This window comes from Medicago truncatula, chromosome 1 (genome assembly GCF_003473485.1).
Source record: "Medicago truncatula cultivar Jemalong A17 chromosome 1, MtrunA17r5.0-ANR, whole genome shotgun sequence".
NCBI lineage: Eukaryota > Viridiplantae > Streptophyta > Magnoliopsida > Fabales > Fabaceae > Medicago > Medicago truncatula.
The window spans coordinates 19,043,248-19,063,005 of NC_053042.1; the positions used below are offsets into that span (position 1 = coordinate 19,043,248).

The window sequence follows — 19,758 nt, forward strand, 5'->3', positions numbered from 1 at the left end:
GACTCAAGGCATTGTTCATTAAAAATGAACTCAGCGTCCTTCATCAAAAGGCCAGTCAATGGTTTGGTAATTTTCGAGAAGTCTTTGATGAATCGTCGATAAAAACCGGCGTGTCCAAGAAAACTCCTAACTTCTCTTATAGTCTTGGAAGGGTGTAAATTCTCAATAACTTCTATTTTTGCTTTGTCAACCTTAATTCCTCTATTGGACACCACATGTCCAAGTACTATGCCTTCCCTGACCATAAAGTGGCACTTTTCCCAATTAAGTACTAGATTGACCTTCACACACCTCTCCAGAACTTTCTCAAGATTACCGAGACAGTCTTCAAAACTAGACCCACACACAGAAAAATCGTCCATGAAAACTTCTAGAATATCTTCTAGGAAGTCGGCGAAGATTGCCATCACGCATCTTTGGAATGTGGCAGGTGCATTGCATAGTCCGAATGGCATTCTCCGATAAGCAAATGTTCCGTAGGGACATGTGAATGTGGTCTTTTCTTGGTCATCCGGGTGGATGGGGATTTGAAAGAATCCCGAATAGCCATCAAGGTAACAAAAATACGAGTGCCTTGCAAGACGCTCAAGCATTTGATCAATAAACGGGAGGGGAAAGTGATCCTTTCTAGTAGCTGTGTTCAACTTTCTGTAGTCGATGCACATCCTCCATCCCGTAACTGTCCGCTTGGCGACTGAATCACCTTTCTCATTTTGAACAACAGTCATCCCACCTTTCTTTGGCACTACGTGCACTGGACTTACCCACTTGCTATCGGATATAGGATATATGATCCCAGCATCAAGGATTTTCATAAATTCCTTTTTGACCACTTCGCTCATAATGGGGTTTAGCCTCCTCTGATGCTCTCTAGAGGTTTTAGAGTCTTCTTCGAGCAAAATTCTGTGTGTGCACACAGATGGGCTGATCCCGGTGAGATCATTAATCTTATACCCTATAGCATTAGGATATCTTTTTAAAACATCGAGGAGTTTACCCGTCTCTTCCTTCCCTAACTCTGCGTTAACTATCACGGGGCGATTACGCTCTATATCTAGGAACTCATATCTGAGGTTCTTAGGAAGTTCCTTTAGCTCGATCTTGGGGTGATCTGGCTCAGGAGATGGGTCAGTGGTTTGGTCGAGGCATTCAAGAATGCGAGAAATTTCGGCCTCCTCATCATTGACTTCTTCCATCTCTTTTACTCCCTCTATCAGATCTTCAATTATTTCCTCAGATGGTTCAGCTTCAGTTGAAAACTCCTTGATACATGCATCTATTATGTCAACAAAACAACATGTATCGTTTATGGAAGGGCTTTTCATGAATTGAAATAAAATGAACTCAATCTTCTCTTCGCCAACCTCAAAAGTGAGTTTTCCTTTCTTTACATCAATGATGGCACCTGCGGTGGCCAGGAAAGGTCTTCCTAAGAGGATAGGAGTAAGAGAGTCTTCACTAATGTCCATGACTACAAAGTCAGTGGGGATGTATAGTTGACCAATTCTAAGAGGGACATCTTCAATAATCCCGACTGGATGTTTAATCGAACGGTCAGCTAATTGCAGAGACATTCTAGTTGGTTTCAACTCTCCTAGGTTTAGCTTTTTACAAATGGATAGTGGTATCAGGCTCACACTAGCTCCTAAATCACACAAGGCTCTATCAATGATGTGGTTGCCTATAACGCAAGGAATTGAAAAACTCCCTGGATCTTTTAACTTGGGTGACATCTTATTCTGAATAATAGCGCTGCACTCCTCAGTAAGTGCTACGGTCTCATTATCATCAATCTTCCTTTTGTTAGTCAGAATTTGGCATACGAAGGCATTTGAGTAATCGCCTCCGAAAATGGAATACTGAGATGAAGAGATTTTAGAAGTTCTACAAACTTCTTAAATTGGCCCTCAGTTTTAGACTTCGCGAGTCTTTTGAGGGTAAGGGATTGAAGGTTTATAAGGTGGAGGAGGTACATAAGGTTTTTCTTTTTCTGTTACCTCATGAGACTTAGATGTCTCTCCAATGTCAACTGGCTCACTCACAGGGTCTTTAGTCTTTCCTTCGTCTAACTCTCACAACAGCAGGACTGTTGTCTAACTCTGTTCCGCTTCGTAGTGTTACTGCATTAACATGTCCCTTAGGATTTGGTTACGGTTGGCCCGGAAATGTTCCGGCTGGGGCAGCTGTTGCTGCTTGTTGTTGGGCCACTTGGGATATCTGCGTCTCAACAATTTTATTATGAGTGGCCATGGAGTCAACTTTGTGCGCCAACTGCTTAATCAATTCATTCGTATGAACGTTTTGATTCATAAACTCCTTGTTTTGCTGAGTTTGAGTTAAAACAAAGTTTTCCATCATGAGCTCCAGGTTAGACTTTTTCGGAGCAACAGGGGCTCCTCTTTGTCCTTGGAAACCGGGGGGTGTTGCAGGTGCAGGACTTGGCGCAAAGGCAGGATTGTTATTTTTGTAAGAGAAATTTGGGTGGTTTCTCAATCCTGGATTGTACGTGTTAGCGTACGGGTTTCCTTGCGCGTAATTCACTTGATTAGTTTCTGCTAACAACAGACACTCGACAGCAACATGTCCTGGGGTTCCGCATATTTCACAATTGGGAGTTACGGCAGCAACAGTAGCTGGTGGAGCGATTTTCAAGTTATCCAACTTATGGAACAACGCATCCACTTTGGCGTTCATATGATCAAGGTTGCTGACTTCATGCATACCTCCCTTGGATTGAGATTTCTCTACAGGAGTGCGTTCGCTCCCCCATTGATAATGGTTCTGCGCCATATTCTCAATAAGCTCGTATGCCTCCTTGAAAGGTTTGTCCATTAGGGCTCCGCCAACTGCGGCATCAATGGTCATCCTTGTATTATAGAGAACACCATTATAAAATGTGTGAATAATCAGCCATTGTTCTAATCCATGGTGGGGACAAGCTCTCATTAATTCTTTGTACCTCTCCCACGCTTCAAAATGCGACTCGCCGTCTGTCTGCCTGAAGCAGGTAATTTGGTTCCTGAGCTGGGCAGTTTTACTAGGAGGGAAATATCTTGCTAGGAACGCCTTTTTCAATTCATTCCATGTCGTAATGGAATTTGACGGCAGAGACTGCAGCCAAGCTCTGGCTCTGTCTCTGAGGGAGAAAGGGAATAAACCTAGGCGAATGGCTTCGGGATTTACACCATTGCACTTAAGCGTATCAGCGAATTGCACGAACACGGATAGGTGCAAATTCGAGTCTTCCGTAGAATTACCGGAAAACTGGTTTTGTTGCACGATTTGCAACAGAGAAGGTTTCAACTCAAAGTTGTTAGCCTGAATCGTCGGGTTAACAATACTCGAGTGAGGCTCGTCCTGGGATGGGACAACAAAGTCCTTAAGAGGACGGTTCGCGTTATGAGCTTGTTCCATTTGAGCGTGTATTCGTTCAACTTGGCGTCTAATATGTAAAAAACGTTCGATTTCGTTGATTGGTTGCTCTAGGTTGTCCTCAGAGGATCGAGTACTTGGCATATAATCGACGAATAGAGATAAAAAAGAAAATAAATGCCTTAGTCTATACGGTATAACAATGGTGTTACGATATTGCCAATTTGGTCCCCTGCAGCGGCGCCAAAAACTTGATAGGTCCGCAAGTGCACGGAAATATCGGTTTTAGTATAAAAGATTGTCGAACCCACAGAGACCAATGTCAAGTACCGTAATTAATTGTTATGTTGTTTATCTAAGGCGACGCAGATTAATTTGGTTGCAAATTGGGATAATAACTTGTTTTTAGTTACTTTTAAATGACGAGAGCCCGTAATATAATTCGTGACGTCCGTTGATGCTTGCTAAATTGTATTTTATTATTGTAACATGACAATATTTTCACGTGTAAAAAGAAAAAATTTAAAGGCACCGTCGACTTTCGTACGTGCGATACCGTATTTTAAACTCACAAGCGTCAGCTTTCGCATGTACGACTGCAAGTTTAAAATAGCCTTTTTAAAAATTCAAAATCTCTAAATTAATTAAAGAAAACGCTTTCGCTGTATTTCAAAATCAATTCCTAAAAATTCTACGGTCAGATACAGGTTTCACTCTTTCGATATGAAACCGGTATCACTGTATTTCAACTTTCATTGTAAATGTTAATTGTTTAAAATCAGAATTTTTAGACTTTAAAAATAATTCCTGTTACAATTTCTAATCATACAAATTAACAGAGCACCGTTGGTACGACATTCATCACATTCCGGACTCTATGAAAATCTACTCAGACATGGTATATATAATAAATACACTTTTATTCGTATCATTCATCATCATTGAAACAGAGAAAATTAAAAGAACAAAATGAATGAATGAGCATAAACTAACCTGTTTATAATGGGTGCTTTCAATTATAAGAAGAAAAAGAGAAGGAAAGTAAATAGAGAGCGCTGCAATAGAGAACAACAGCTATCCCTTTCCGCCAGCAGAAATGAGATATTGCTAACAGGGAATGAATAATCACGGCAGCAACAAAGAATGAAAATAAGGTAGTTTAACGAACACCCATTCCAAAACCGCAGCAACAGAGAAATAAACAATACAGCCGCAGCTTAATTTGGAATAAGAACAGCAATGACTGAGTAGTAATAATAGTAATAATATATATAAATAATAGTTGAAATAAGATTGTACGATTTGTAACAGAGAATGAAAAGGAAACTTGAAACTTAGGATTACAATATGCTATGAATTTCTAATGCTTGCCTAAAAAAACTTCTCTCCTTTTTCCTTTCTTCTCTGCACCTATTTATAGGCCAAGCTTCCTAAAAAATGTGTTCTGGTCATGCTTCTGCAGGTGGAGGAAGTGGGAGAGAAAACTGGAAACCGTTCCTGGGAGTGGGGGAGACTGATTCTTCCGAACCCGTGACGTGCGTCACAGGGTGTGACAGTCTGCTCGACACGGGGTGGTGACGGTCTGGGGTGCTGGTAACGGCCAGGTCGAGCTGAAAGGAGACGGTCAATCCGTCACAGGATGTGACGGTCGTCACCTGAACTGAATTCTTTAGGACTTCTTCCTTTCTTTGTTTTCTTGCCGAATTTCGTCATTTTTGCGCATGGAGGCCTTTATTGCTGAGTACCTGAAACACAGCCATACAATCCAGCATAACATAGACAAAACAAGAGAATTTAGGCCTAAACTACACGCAAAACGAGCTTAAATGATGTTTTATTTTGCATGTTATCACAACTGTAATGTCTATTACCTCCAAATTAATCAACATTTCTCAAAACACATGTAACTCTTGGATCTACGATATGTGGAAGCAAGAGAGAAAAAAAATGTTTCATATATTTGTCAGAGTTGTCCGACATGGCTCGTATGAATGTTATATAGGTGTCGACACCGGTCCTAGGAGTGTCGAATTAAAGAAAAAATATTTTATTTGATACACCGATGTTAGTTGTCTGACATATGTCGAACAATTTTCATAGGAGTGTCGGACACCGACATGTGTCAGACGCCACGATACAGTTAGTCCTAGAGGTGTCTGTGCAACAAAACATAGACATATGCTTTGAGAGGAGAGAAAAGTAGAACCTGTTCCTGATGCTTTGTAGAAAGCAACATGTACAACAACTATTTCTCCAGCATGAGCCTCTTGAATCTCCTGCCAATTTGGGAGAAGAATCCAGGTTAGATTTTAAAAAGAGATATGGTCGAACAATTATACAAAAGCTCTCCAAAGACATTCGATCTAATAGGAAGATCTAAAAATCATGATGAAAATCTAACAGTGACCGCACCTCGCCATTAGGCACCTCAGTCAAAAGAGTAATTTGCATATTCATAGAAGTAAGACTTCAGGCACATAATCATTTGTCTCAAAATACAAAAGAGTATATTTAAGGATCCATGGACCGGACGTGTGTCCTCCATGCAATGTGTTAGAGACTTGGATCCATGGACTAGTAAGAAGTGGATAATTTGAGGGTAATTAATATTGCAAGATCCCATAAGTTTATGTATTTTTGTTATTCATTCTTCCCAAGACAGAATTTAATTTACAACAACTCTATTTGTAGATTATCATAAATTCAATCTTGAATTGAATTGTACATTTATAAAAAGTGAACAAATTGAATAACAAAAAAACCAAGATTGGGTACCATAGCAAAAAAGAAAAGCAGATCCACAACGCAAAACACGATGTGCATAAGACCACTGCAATCAAACTAGAACGGTGAGAGATGGGAACTTGCAGCTCAAGAAGCAAGGATAACACCTTAGAAGTATCTAGGGCTATGAATCACCAAGTTAGGACCAAGACATAAGAATGCCTCGGAAGTAGACCTCGTGATATCTATATCAGAGGCTGTTAAAGGACAGAAAAGTAGAGAGAATCTAAATATATTCATATATAGGAAATGAGAACTACAATCTAATCGGCAAAGTCGATTCCGGGAATTTAAAAAGAACTTAAAATTCTATATTGAAAAAAATCATTGCACAATCAATCATCATTGTCACAATCAAAATAACAATCTGATCTATAAAAAAAAAAAAAAAAAAAAACTTTAGCATCAACATCCATCTCTTCATTTTGTTCTTCTAAATCATGAAATATTTCATCGATATCATCATAATTCATCTAGTAAATAAGAAGAGGCCATATATAGAGAAGAAATAAAGATATATTCAAGTTCTTATAGCTAAGAGTAAGTGCAAACAAATCACATATCCCTATGTCCATAAGAAGAGGCCATATATAAAGAAGAAATAACTAAGATATATTCAGGCTCTTATAGCTAAGAGTAAGTGCACACAAATCACAAATCACTATGTTCAATACTCCATCATCCTTAATGCACTAAGACTTCAACTAACACAACGGCCCATTTATCAGTCCAAAAATAAATAAAAATAGAAAGCTTAAACCATATAAATACCTTCTCAAAGAGATAAAAACCACTTAGAATTATATGAAAGAGTCTCAACCTTCTCACTTTAATAGCAGTTATCTCATAATTAAACTAGATACTATTATTTCTTTTAGGATCACTTACAAACAATTAGCAATTCACAAATTGATCATATTTGTAATCTAACAGTTATGATTAATTTTAAACAAATTAGTATCTACTTATGCTCAACAAAAATCAAATAATTTAAAAACAAATTGGTAATCAGGAATGCCAGACATATGCATAACATAATATTGAACAAATCACTTTCATCTATATGTGAAAGAAAAAAACAGAACCATGAAAAGTGGGAACAAATCACTTCCCCAGCTTACTAAATAGATGATAGAAACATATAAAGCATAGACGCATACACACATTCACCGACACTGACATGCCGACTCCCATAACAATTTTAAAAAATGACATAATTCATGTAATCATATGTCTTGGTGTCTAACACTGATGCGTGCCGACACCAGGACACACCACACCTAATCTGAGGAGCATCAATACTTACAAAAATTGGCAAAATTAATACCAATACACAAACGCATAACTTATATCCTACCAACATTAAACATCTACCAAAAAAATAACACAAAAAAAAAGATACCATTCAATTGTTATCCACAGAGCAAACCAAAAACAATGTTTAACCAAACCAGATACCAATCGATTTTTATCAATTGACAATACACAACAAACAAGAGAAGTAGAGAAAAGAAATTACCTAAAAATTACAGGAAAACAATATATCTTCATGTACCTTCCTCAATCGCAACAAACCATGTCTTTGCGTTCAGATATTGATTGAACAAGATGTGAGCTCTGAAATTTCGAAAGAGTAAGGATTTCTCGAAGGCTTCATGAAATTTTTCGAAGGGGGTCAGAGATTCTTCCAAGGAAGAATCAAAGAAGGAAAAATGGGTTCTGAGATTTCCACAGGATTTGTGGGTTCTTCGAAAGATTGGGATTTTCGAAAGGGATAGAAGTGTGAGATTGATGATTTTCGTTGAAGTTTGAGGGTTTGAGATTCAAAAGCGTGAGACTGATTCACTTATAAGTAATTTTTTTAGATCTAAGCAATTTTCGATTCAGTTGTTATTTTCTATTTTTTTTGGGGCAAACTTCTTTAATTTATGTTACCACATATGTATATATTATTAAAAAAATAAAATATAAAAAATCATACCACAACGTTATTAGGAGTAGCCAAAAGTAATTAATAATAACCGTTTTGCTTTCCTATACCATAACTCTTATGAGCCGTAGCGTAAAAATTGAAAAAATTTCATTCCCAACCACAACAAAATACGAAAAGCGTTGTCTTTAATACTCTTTTAGAATAGTTTTTTTACCGTCAAAAAATTAGGCGTTGTCGTAGGCCCAAAATGTTGTAGTCCTGACCATTGATGCTCGGAACTCCGTTTAAAGGTGTAAGCGGTGGAAAGTTCTCGCCGTGATCCACATTGCTAACATGAGTTGTTTCAAGATCCAAGTTGACATCGTGTTCTCTGGAATTAGAGTCACCAAAATTGGTATTGCCATGGATTGAAACCAGAGCAACGCAATCTTCTTCATGGGCTACTAAAACAGGATTCAATCCAAATTCTACGGCGAGACTAACATCGGTGACTCTAATTCCAATCTCCAAGCAGTCCGTGTTAATGTTGCAGTGTGCGGCAAGAATGCTCCCCAACTTCCACCTTTCAATGGAGTTTCGAGCATCGATTGTCAGGTGAAAGAGGAACAACCAGTTCAAAAAATGACGTTCTTATGAACTATGGTTGCCACACTAACTCTAGATGATGATGGCTTTGTGTTGAGGTGGAGACATTGACATATGAACTTTGAGTTAACAGATTCACCTACTTTGTGTAAAGACAATAATGCTAGTACATAATTATGCTTTCACCTGGAGAATAATAGTAATAGTTTGAGAATTTTGGTTCAAGCTGATGAATTTTCTTCTTTATGAATTTTGATTCACTTGTTACAGTACATGAATTTTGATTTATGCTTTCACTTTTTCTTTTGTTTCAGTTCCACACGGTAATTACTATAAATACGAGACACGAAACTTGAGAAAAAGGGCAGGCAAGGCAAGGCCGATCAAAACGAGACACGAAAGTTGTCGTTTCTCTTTTTTTTTCTATTGTTGAGATGTATAAAGTTTTTTTTTTGTACGTAGATATATGTATACACCCTCATATCGGAGGCACAATAAAATGCATGTCAATCTGTGAATTCACTCTTTTCTCCACTTGTTTTGATGCCGCCAGTATTGATATACTGCAAAACTCTAGCTTCTTCTTTTCCGAAGAAAATAGTTCCATTTTATATTTCTTTTCATCACTCTTTCAAATGAATGTGTTTGCGTTCTCAGATTTCGTCGCCTTTATTTCAGATCTCTCAGATTCCGTCGTCTCTATGTCAGATCCCTTCATTTCTCTCTCGGATCTTGTCATCTTTCTCTCAAATCGGAGTTCATCGTTACCGCCACAGAACAATTGCTCTTTGGTCATTTGTTGTTTAACCTAATTTTTATTTAACGATGGATGACTTTTAGGTTTTCATTGTTTAGAATTTTCGATTAATGATTTTTAGGGTTTTCATTGTTTGAAATATTTTGTTTATGTAATTTTTTCGTGAGATCCATGAATACCAGAAGAGTACCTGAATTTTTTATCCGTAAACTTCCATTCCAGTGTCTTGTTCGTGAAATTTCTCAAGATTTCAAGGTAATATGTTCTTCAATCTTCACCTCCTTTTGATTCTTTTATGAGCAGTGCTATATGGTACGACATTTGTCCATACGAATTTCGACGAACGCGTGCAAGCTGTATCTCCCACGTGCAGTTTCTATTAAATATTAGAGATAAAAAAAATACTACCACTGTTAATAGAAAATTCATCCTCTATTGTACCAAAAAAAATAATTCATCTTCTTTACTTATACTCTCAAGGCCGTTGACGATTTGGATTTTCCTCTGCAAAGCAATCATCAACTCATCTTTTCTTTCCTCTACTATTTAACCCATGTCCATGTGCAACAACTTGCAACCACCATCTCTTTCTCTCAAATTACACCAAGTTGGGAATATCATTTGGAGAAATATACTACTGGGCCTCTTCTTTTTTTCTTTTCACAATCCCTTGAATTATGAGATAGAGATAATTGGTATCACCCTTCAAATGTGATGGGATAAGTTGTGAGTTATGACCAGAAGCAAGTGACCTCCACCTTAATGAAACCTCTGTAAGCATATCACAAACGTTTGTTGAGTTACGCAGGATGTAGAGTTGCGTACAGGTTGAACTTTGAAGAAGTGAATCCAACACATGATGCAAGGAAAGAAATTGAAGAGGCGGTGTACGGTGTGCTTGCTCCAAGAAATTTCAACTATTATTTTATTTAATTTATTATTGTTTTTTCTGGACAGAGTAATTGAAGCGCGTGAAAACAGAAACAATTCACGCGTCCGTGAATTCCCGTACACAAAATCCCGTACCAAACATCATTTCCCTTCTTTTATTATCTTGGGTTTTTAGTAGAACCTTGTGATTGCACTATTTCATTGCAGATTGTTGAGGTAGATTAACAATATAATTGTGTGTTATTTTGTTGTTTCAGATTATAGAAATAAACACATTCATAAACAAAACCTTATAGTAACATTACAGGTCAATATACATTGAAAAGCTATATAGGAAACAAAACAACTCTTGTGAGATTGAAAATAAAATATCAACAACTCTTTGGGTCTTCAATCTGTGCTCACTACAGCATTTTCTCTTTTTTGCAACAGTCGAAAATGGTCGCCAAAACTATGAAAATCGTTGCCTAAGAGAATAGGGGACGCTTTTCAGACGTCTCCTATACGAGCGTCGCCTAATGTTTAGGGCGACGATTTTTTTCACTTTTGGGCACACTATTTATAAGCGTCGCCTAAAGTTTGGGTAAAGGGGACGATTTTTCCTAGCTACCTAAGGCAACGTTTTTGATTGTTGCCATAACTAGCAACAGAAAATAATCGTTGCCTAATCTTAAATAAAAACTAAAAAAAAAAATAATGTTTCAATCTGACTTGTCCACTCTAATTTTTGCCTTTAAAGTCTTGTAAAAAAACGCATACATATGGTTATGTTACATCACACAAAAGATACACAATAATAATTCATTAGAAATCAAGTGTACATAGGTTCAGTGGAAATTAACAAAACGAGATAATGGTTAAACAACACAATAAATTCATGCTCGGTCATCTTAATTTGCTTAAACAGCATAAAATAAAAGACATATGAGGAAAAATATACAAAATTAAACCATCACATATTAACAAATAAATTCTAAGCATTGACCAAGCTAATTTAGTCCCATTTGAAACTCATTGACCAAGCTAACTTTTTCATGAACATTAGCGTTCCCCTTGTTGGTACATCATCTTGTATGAACATTAAACATACCACCCAAGCCAGACTTCTACTACCAATGAATCCCTCAACAATTGGATCATTTCCGGAGTAGCCATTACATGAAACAAGAAAGGAATTCAATGACATTCTACTTGACGTACCATATATTTGATAATATAAGTAGACAGAAAACTGCGATTATCTTACATCTTACAAGTTCATGAAATTCACGTTTGAAGGATGTGATAGGCAGTGGGGTAGCCAGGACTCGGGCCAGGGGGTGCAAGATATTTAATAGATACAAGATATAGTCAATTGAAGTCGTCAACCACCTTCAATAAAAAAACTTCGTGAGATTAACTCAATTAGTAAGGACATTACATAGATGCAGGGACCGAAGTTCGAACTCCGAACATCTCACGTATTCACCTTAAAAAATGAATTTCTAGACACTTGACTACTAGACAAAAAAAACAAAACTAATAAATGAATTAAAATACTCATTCTAATTATAAACCTCTTTTGAACGTTTTCTTTGTCTCTAATTAAAATACTCTTTCTAACTAATTCCCTAAAGCATTAGTTATGGAAACAAAAAAAGAAAATTATGCATCGAAAATAGTACTTTTTACACTTTTATGAGTTTGACTACACAAATTCTAAGATATTTTTACTATATTTGCTATCTTAACTAGTGTTCTAAGAGCATTGGTTGACATTTTCCTTTTTTAAAAAGAACTTGGTAGAAAGAAAGAACAAAAGAAGAAAAGGAAATCAAAATTTCAACTGAAAAATACAAGAACTCAAAATACACAGACCTACAAGTTTGTGTCCACTCCACGTGAACCAAAAGTGAATGAATAGATATGAAAAATAGTAACTATGGCAGCGTATGGCATGCAAGCTAGGTGGAAGATCATTGCCCAAAAGATTTCAATATATTTTAGGGGGTTCAATTAGTACATTTTACTAGTATATTATAGTAAAAGTAAGAAAAACCAATGGTATCATGTGTAATTTTTCTAGTTTCTGGTGTTAGGAGAGTGGAGGGATTATTTATCACACTATGTACTCAAACCATCTGAAACAAATGGAAGCACAAAGCACAAATTTTAAGAGCATAAGAGACAAGTCAATAAATCAAGTTCAAATTGAATGGATCCTAAGAATGGAGATAACAACAGTCACATAATGAGTTTATCTTAAGGTTTACACTACACCATTTATCCTTTTTAACAACAATCGAAAAATGTTGCCAGAACTATGAAAAACGTCCCCTAAAGGTATAGGGGACGTTTTTCGGACGTCTCCTATACGAGCGTCGCCTATAGTCTATGGGGACGTTTTTCTCACCTTTTGGGCACACTATTTATAATCGTCGCCTAAAGTATAAGGAATAGGAGACGTTTTTTCCTAAGCATCTAAGGCGACGTTTTCAAGTGTTTCCTTAATGTGCAACTATGAGCACTTAAAAAAAACGTACCCATAGATTACTTGCAACAGTTCCAAAACGTAGCAATAGGTTATTGATTTAAAAAAAAAAATCAAAAAGATAATCTATTTCAGAATTAATAGCAATAAATATTCTATTAGATTTCTGTATAAACAATTGCACAATGAGTGTGAAGATAATCTCAAATAACTATTACATTATTAATCATTCTAATAATTTTGAACTTCGCCAATAATCATGGCTACTTTTTGTCTCCTAAAAATTGTTACTGCAAATTTTAAGTCAACAAAAAAATGTAACTACATAGATGAAATAATACACCAAGGCTCGCTATAAAGAGGCGTAATTGCTCCCAGGTTTACACCGGTGGATATTTGGAGATAAGTTAAAAATGTTGGACTGCACACTTGAATCTCATGTTGGATCACAGGAGACATTGCCACTCATGCAACCCCACCAAAAACTAATGCAGCTGAGACTTGACATTGGTAGCTGCACATATTTTAAAGGAGTAAAATTAGTGGTCAATTGAAGGAGCAAAATCACTTAAAATGAAAGTTTTGAAACTCAAGTTCAAAGGGTGTCTCTTAACAAGCTTCGATGCTATAACAACTATTGATTCTCGACCAATATGGTGCAGTAACAAGTTGTTAATAGATTCAACTACACTTGTTTACTAACAACCCTCTTTAAATTCAACTACACTTGTTTAACCGAAAGAGTTAATAGAACAAGATACATAACATTTACCCAAATCGAAGGCATGAACTGAATGATAAATCAAAACCTAAGAGATAATAATAATAAATCACGAAATAATAGTATAACTTAATATTGATATTTTAAAAAAAGTGGTAGTAAAAATGATCTAATTAAAGTCTAAGAAACCTAAAACTACTAATATCATGTTTTCTAGAGACAATATCATAATCCACCAAGCGTCATATCACTAAACTTCTAGAATGAAGTTGTGTATAGGAGTGATGTATTCTCTTTCAATTTTAAAGATGTCAAACTTCTAATAACTTAGTAGTTTTGAGATTAATGACAATCCATCAATCTTTTACTTATGAATCACTTCATCCCATATATTTGGTATATATTTTTTTATTTAATTTAATGGCAACTTACCACAATCCTCAGCGAGTTCATTCCACTTAAGCAAAACTTCCTCCCTTTCGATCCTGCCATTTCTTGGTGAAGCAAAAACCTTCCAGACCCAAACCTTTCATTATAGAAATTCCCAACATAACTTCTCCAAAAAAAATCAATACAAAGAATTGTGGACTCGGACATCAAATTCAAATGAATACTCGATAACATCAGCAAATAAATAAATAAGTTAATTGACACTAAAAAAAAAAAAAACTCACTTGATCTTAAAGGTGTCACCATCGTTTCTCCGTTCGTCACCGTGTCCAACTAAAGCCCATACACCAGGCTCACTGATTACGCGCGAGGCTTGGAGGGTGTCGGCCAGAATAGGTTTTGTCACAGTCTCTTGATGTACCTTGCAGACTTTCAAACCAACTCCAAAACCAAAACAACAAATATACACAAATTTAGTTCATAACTTCGATCAATTCAAAACTTAGGGAAAAACTTAACTGAATCATGAAACTCTAGACCCAATAATATGTATATGAAATTGAATGAATGCAAACTATTTAGGTGAACGAAGAAAACAACCCTGTGAGAAATAAACTTCAAATTCAAATGCAAATTGCAGTTATCACAAAAACCACAAAAAATTGTCAAGAAATTCCAATACACTGTAGATTGCTTACAAGAACCATAACCTGAGAGAAAGAGAGAAAGAATTATCACACAATTCATTTAGCCATGAACAAAAATCATGAAATGAACCATAAACAAAAACTTCCCAAGTTAAACAATTTGAGCAAAAATATATTAAGTAAAAAAAACTTCAATACAACAAATCATGAAGTAAGAAAAATTAGATTAAACAAAAACGAGATATTTACTTCGTACTATACAAAAGTTGTGAGAAAGTCTATATCAATAATTAGTGAACTATAAATTGAAAGCAGAGAAAAAGCATACCATAAGACTGAAAAATCAAAATCGATTTGAGGAATGAAGATCTAAGGAACTCACGCTTCTGTCTCAGATTTGATCTACTGTGGAAAATCGATACTCAACGTCGATACGCCAAATCAATTGAGGAACGAACGAAGAGATGAAGTGTGAAGAGAGAACAAAAACAATCTGAGGAACGCAAAATCAGTGTTACATCGAAGGATATGATGAACAAAAACAAACAGATGAGGTATTCATAAGAGAACACGATCTGAGGAACACGAACAGACTCGATATAATGATTATCATGATCGATTTCGATGAGTATGAAGATTTATGGTTATAGCAATTTGGTGTCAACTCAATTTAGGGTCAAATCGATTTGGGATTTATTTTTCTTTCTAGATGGGGTTTTTTTTTCACGTTAATTTGGCCTTTTTTTTAGAAAAAAGGGTTATTTATGTGTTGAATAGCTGAATCGCTATCACTATAATATAATATTATTATATCATCATCATCACTATAATTTTTTTTTTTTAAGGAAATCATCACTATAATTAATATTGCCCATAAATATATATTATATAACTTTTATTTTATTTTACTTTGACGTTAATATCAATTTGATTACGATGAATCACAATTTTACCTATTATTTATATTATCTTATATTATATATATTTTTTTTTTTGGATTAATTAAGTAATGTCCTAAATGAATGGTCACGAGTTAAAGCTTTCAGGGATGATTGCCACAAAAAATTTGATGGTGGTAAAATTTTTATGCAACAATCTAAAATTGTCCCCAAAGGTATCTAAGGGGACAATTAATGGTTGTCAGCAAAGAAATAATAGTGCAACGCTCCAAAATCGTCCCCAAAGGTATCTAAGAGGACAATTAATGGCTCACACCAAATAAATAATAGTGTAACGCTTCAAAATCGTCCCCAAAAGTATTTTAGGGGACGTTTATCAGGGATTGCGGAAATATTTTTTGTAACACTCATAAATCGTTGCCTTAGAGACTTTTAGGGGACAATTTTTACACGTCCCCTAAAAAAGTGTTGCCAGAGACATAAAATGGTGTAGTGTTAACTGCAAGAGTATGACTCTACTACACATTTCTTTTAACATAACTCTTAAATGAAATGACAAGTTAACACCGAAAACTAGTACTATTGTCCATCATGTCAAAAAGTTCACTTCACCATAAGTCTTTAACCAAAAAAAGAGGAAGATGAATAAAAAAGCAATACCTGAATGCAGAAACGCAAAGAAAAAAGAGCGCAGCAACATTGAAGATGCAACAACATGGAGTGTGTCGAAAACGGTGCTGCTACCATATGCCCTTTAGAAAACAAGTTCAGGGATGTCAAAGATGTGTGTACTAACTAACATGAATAAGATAAAACAAGGGCATCAACAAAATAGTGAATAAAAAGTTTCTATCAAAACAAAATCTAATTTTTAAAAGTAAACCGCAACAATAATCTATCAAAGTAAATATCAAATGCATCCGATAAGTTCCAACCAATCATCCTTAGATTTTGAGATAATATCAAATATCAATAATATATAATAGTATGTAACCCTCATGTTCGGGGTTCATCTAATATCAATACATCAGCAATATCTAAAGCAAAAAGAACTGTAACATGTTTGTTTTCTAACTGTGAAAACCAAACTACACAACACGATACCTAAGTAGAAAAATTCCACATAAAGCTAACAACAGCTTCAAGAATTCATCCTAACCCTTCTGAATTGAGATCTTAATACATCTTCTTACAAATCTAACAAGCCAAGAGTGAAGATAATTTCACTAATAATTATCTAAAAAAGCATAAATCCAGTTTACAGCAGGAGTAAAAAAACCATTCAAACATAACCCATTTTGCATAGCATGATATTGATTCATCGGTTATGAACATCAAAATAAAACCCAAAGCAAAATAAAACAAGTAGAAAAAGATATGAACAACAAGAGAATAGATCCAAACTTCCTAAATGATAAACTTCAGTGAGAATAAAAAAGAATGAAAAACTAATCATATTGTGAGATTCAGAGAATTTGGGAAATCTAAGGGAACTGAGGAGGGACTGAAATCGATGGATTTGAGGAGGCAACTATCGAAATCGAAATTGAAATCAGAAAGAATTACGGCTTTGAGGCGTGAACATGAATGGATTTGAAGTGATTTTGTGGTTCTAACGTGTATACTCTGTCAAATAAAAAAGTTCTACTTTTTATGTCTCGTAAAAGAAATCTAATGTTTATGTTTTTTTTTCCTTATCTAATATTTATGTTAATTAATAATTAACAATATATACATTACCTAAACTTTTATTTTTTAATAATTGGCTCTATAAAGTGACTTGATTTTGAATATCAAGACAAAGTAATGTCTCTCACTCGTGTTCTTCGATTCATTTGTGAGATTCGGTTTCTTTGATTCATCTTACACTCTCTCTTTCTGAAAAGCTTATGAAAAAAGATCATGGGTATTTGGGGAATGTTGAATTCCCAAATTTCTTTTGAGTTTCCACATAAGCTTCAGACTGTGTGAATCTGTGAATCGCGATTTATGAACGTGAAGATGAAACAATGGTGGAAAACGACGTGACGAAACTGAGAATTCATTCAATCGTACAATTAAGGTTTTTCTAATCTCTCAGAGTAACTATGTTAGGTAGATACATTCTTTTTTTTATTTCTTTTTTTTAGTTTGAATTTGAATTTGAATTTGGAGAATGGATGAATAACTATGTGTTGGTTTGTTTTTTCAGCTTGCTTTGTTTTGTATCAGGAATCGTTGGTCTTCTTCTTCTCCCTGTAATTGCTAACAATACTTACACTTCTAAAAATGCCTGGTTAGTTGGGTTACAGGTATACACTATCTCTTTCTACATATTACTACTTTTGCAATTTTTTTGTTATAAGATAATGTGCGGATAAATTGATTAATTAAATGCTTATTATGTAAGTGATTATGTATAAGCGGTCATATAAGTGTTTGTGTATAAACGATTTCTATAATAAGACTCTGCTTATGTAAACAACTCATTTTGTAGCTTATAGCATGAACATTTATCATATAAGCGCTTATGAGTAATACCAGTAAGCTTAGCCAAGAATAAGCTATTAATTTCACATGAGCAATAGCCTAAAAGTCAATTAGTTTTCTATACATGTAGTGGTGGAAAATGGTTTTAATTTGCCTTGTTAGTTAATGATTCGAATTTAAAGAGGAACATATTTTATTTGTGTCTTTTAGTTGATAATGTGGATTTGGTAGTCACTACTACAAAATGCCCCCTTTAATAGCACTCAATTTGACTCTTAATAGCGCTTCCCAAGCGCTAAGAAAGCCCCTGCTATAATAGGTCAGGAGCCTATACTAGCGCTTTCCAAACGCTATTAAATAGCAATACGTCAATAGCACTTTTAGAAAAGCGCTATTATAGCCTTATTCTAGTGCTATTAAAAAATAGCTTTTATAACAGCTGTTTCTTAGTACTTTCTGAAAAGCGCTATCGTAGCCTTTCTACTCATATAGGGGATTCTTCGCGTTTTATTGAAAGCGCTAATAAAAGTTGCATTTTTTTTTTTAAATCTGTAACCAAAACTGCTATAATAAGATACTGAAATATGAATATAGCAAATTACATTTATGATAATCTCAATACAAATTGATCATAAACTTAATTATGAATGTCATAATACTAGTCAATCCACAATTGGCAATAATAAAAAAAGCTCCTAAAAGCAGCGACGATTACCAACAAAAAAATACCTAAATTTTAGAGGACTCGTGACAAGCTATATAGTCCAGCACAACCAATTACAGTTTAAGTCTTTGAGCAATATAGTCTCCTGTGTCATAAAATTAATTAACATAAAATTTCCAGTACCACCAATTGCGATTTAAAATAACTCAATAAAAAAACGCAAATGAAAATTGTTGAAAAAGAAAATGAAACTCACTAAGATACTCGACCATAAAGGTTGCCCAATCCTCCTCAAACTCAACTAGCTTATCTTTAGAATAGGTTTTACATTTGTAATCTCCAAAATACTTCAAATATAAAAGTAGCAAAAAATTGAGTTAGAAAAAGAATGCCTAGCTATATATATATATATATATATATATATATATATATATATATATGATTACAAATTAATAGTATATTAGAAATCACATACATACATTTTTGGGGATCATATCTTGATTTGCCAATATTATCTCTTTCATAAATCGCATGACAAAATAGCCACAGTCAATGCCATTAGTTTGCATAGGACACTGGAAAAAAAAATTACATAATTGAAATTTAATCCACATGATGAATTAAAAATACCATTGATTACGTTGTCAAAAAAAATACCATTGATTAGAAAATATACCTTTATTTCTATCCATGGGATTATACTTGACTTTGATTTTAACTTGGGATGAAGGGAACGGCAAATACACATGGCACTATCAAAATTAAATCAACTTCAAATGAGTAATAGCACTCAATAATCATACTTATGTCAATTATAAATCAAAAGAATCAATACTCACTTCATGAACCAATGTTAGGATGTCCCGCCGGCAATGAATCCATATAATATATCATCTCAACTCCGGGATTGATGACAAGCAACACCCAATGATTTAGCCTGCATCCATCATAATCTACATATATTTCAATTATAATTAAAAAGCCACATTTTCAAATTTAGTCATCTTGAATAATGTTTTGTAAAGAAAACTCACCCTAAATTGACCGGTGCAAAAATCAGCTTATTCTTAAACTTGTGTGTCAATAGGATGTCTACTATTTGTTGCCCTTGTTTATCCTCTTGAGATATATGTGGGGATAAAAATGAGAACTTATTTACCAACCCACGAGGCTTGA

The 19,758-nt window shown here is 34.9% G+C and overlaps 2 protein-coding genes, 1 long non-coding RNA gene and 1 other non-coding gene across 4 annotated transcripts; 1 reads left to right on the top strand and 3 right to left on the bottom strand.

Annotated features, from left to right (window-relative positions):
* Positions 1 to 2,148: 2,148 nt before the first annotated feature.
* On the bottom strand, positions 2,149 to 3,414 carry LOC120578126 (uncharacterized). The gene has a single exon (XM_039830297.1). The coding sequence runs from the start codon at positions 3,412 to 3,414 to the stop codon at positions 2,149 to 2,151; it is 1,266 nt and encodes a 421-aa protein (XP_039686231.1).
* LOC112418762 (small nucleolar RNA R71) lies at positions 2,921 to 3,026 on the top strand. Its single transcript, XR_003008852.2, has one exon. It is a non-coding gene; the product is annotated as a small nucleolar RNA R71 (small nucleolar RNA).
* A 1,202-nt stretch (positions 3,415 to 4,616) lies between the features above and the next one.
* LOC112421765 (uncharacterized) lies at positions 4,617 to 8,058 on the bottom strand. Its single transcript, XR_003011991.2, has 3 exons — positions 7,676 to 8,058; positions 5,579 to 5,648; positions 4,617 to 5,117 (listed from the first exon to the last, which is right to left on the bottom strand). It is a non-coding gene; the product is annotated as an uncharacterized lncRNA (long non-coding RNA).
* A 4,903-nt stretch (positions 8,059 to 12,961) lies between these two features.
* LOC25483176 (uncharacterized) lies at positions 12,962 to 14,650 on the bottom strand. The gene is made up of 4 exons (XM_039830299.1): positions 14,602 to 14,650; positions 14,188 to 14,344; positions 13,946 to 14,039; positions 12,962 to 13,306 (listed from the first exon to the last, which is right to left on the bottom strand). The coding sequence occupies exons 1-4, from the start codon at positions 14,648 to 14,650 to the stop codon at positions 13,229 to 13,231; spliced, it is 378 nt and encodes a 125-aa protein (XP_039686233.1). The 3' UTR covers positions 12,962 to 13,228.
* Between the last annotated feature and the right edge of the window lie 5,108 nt (positions 14,651 to 19,758).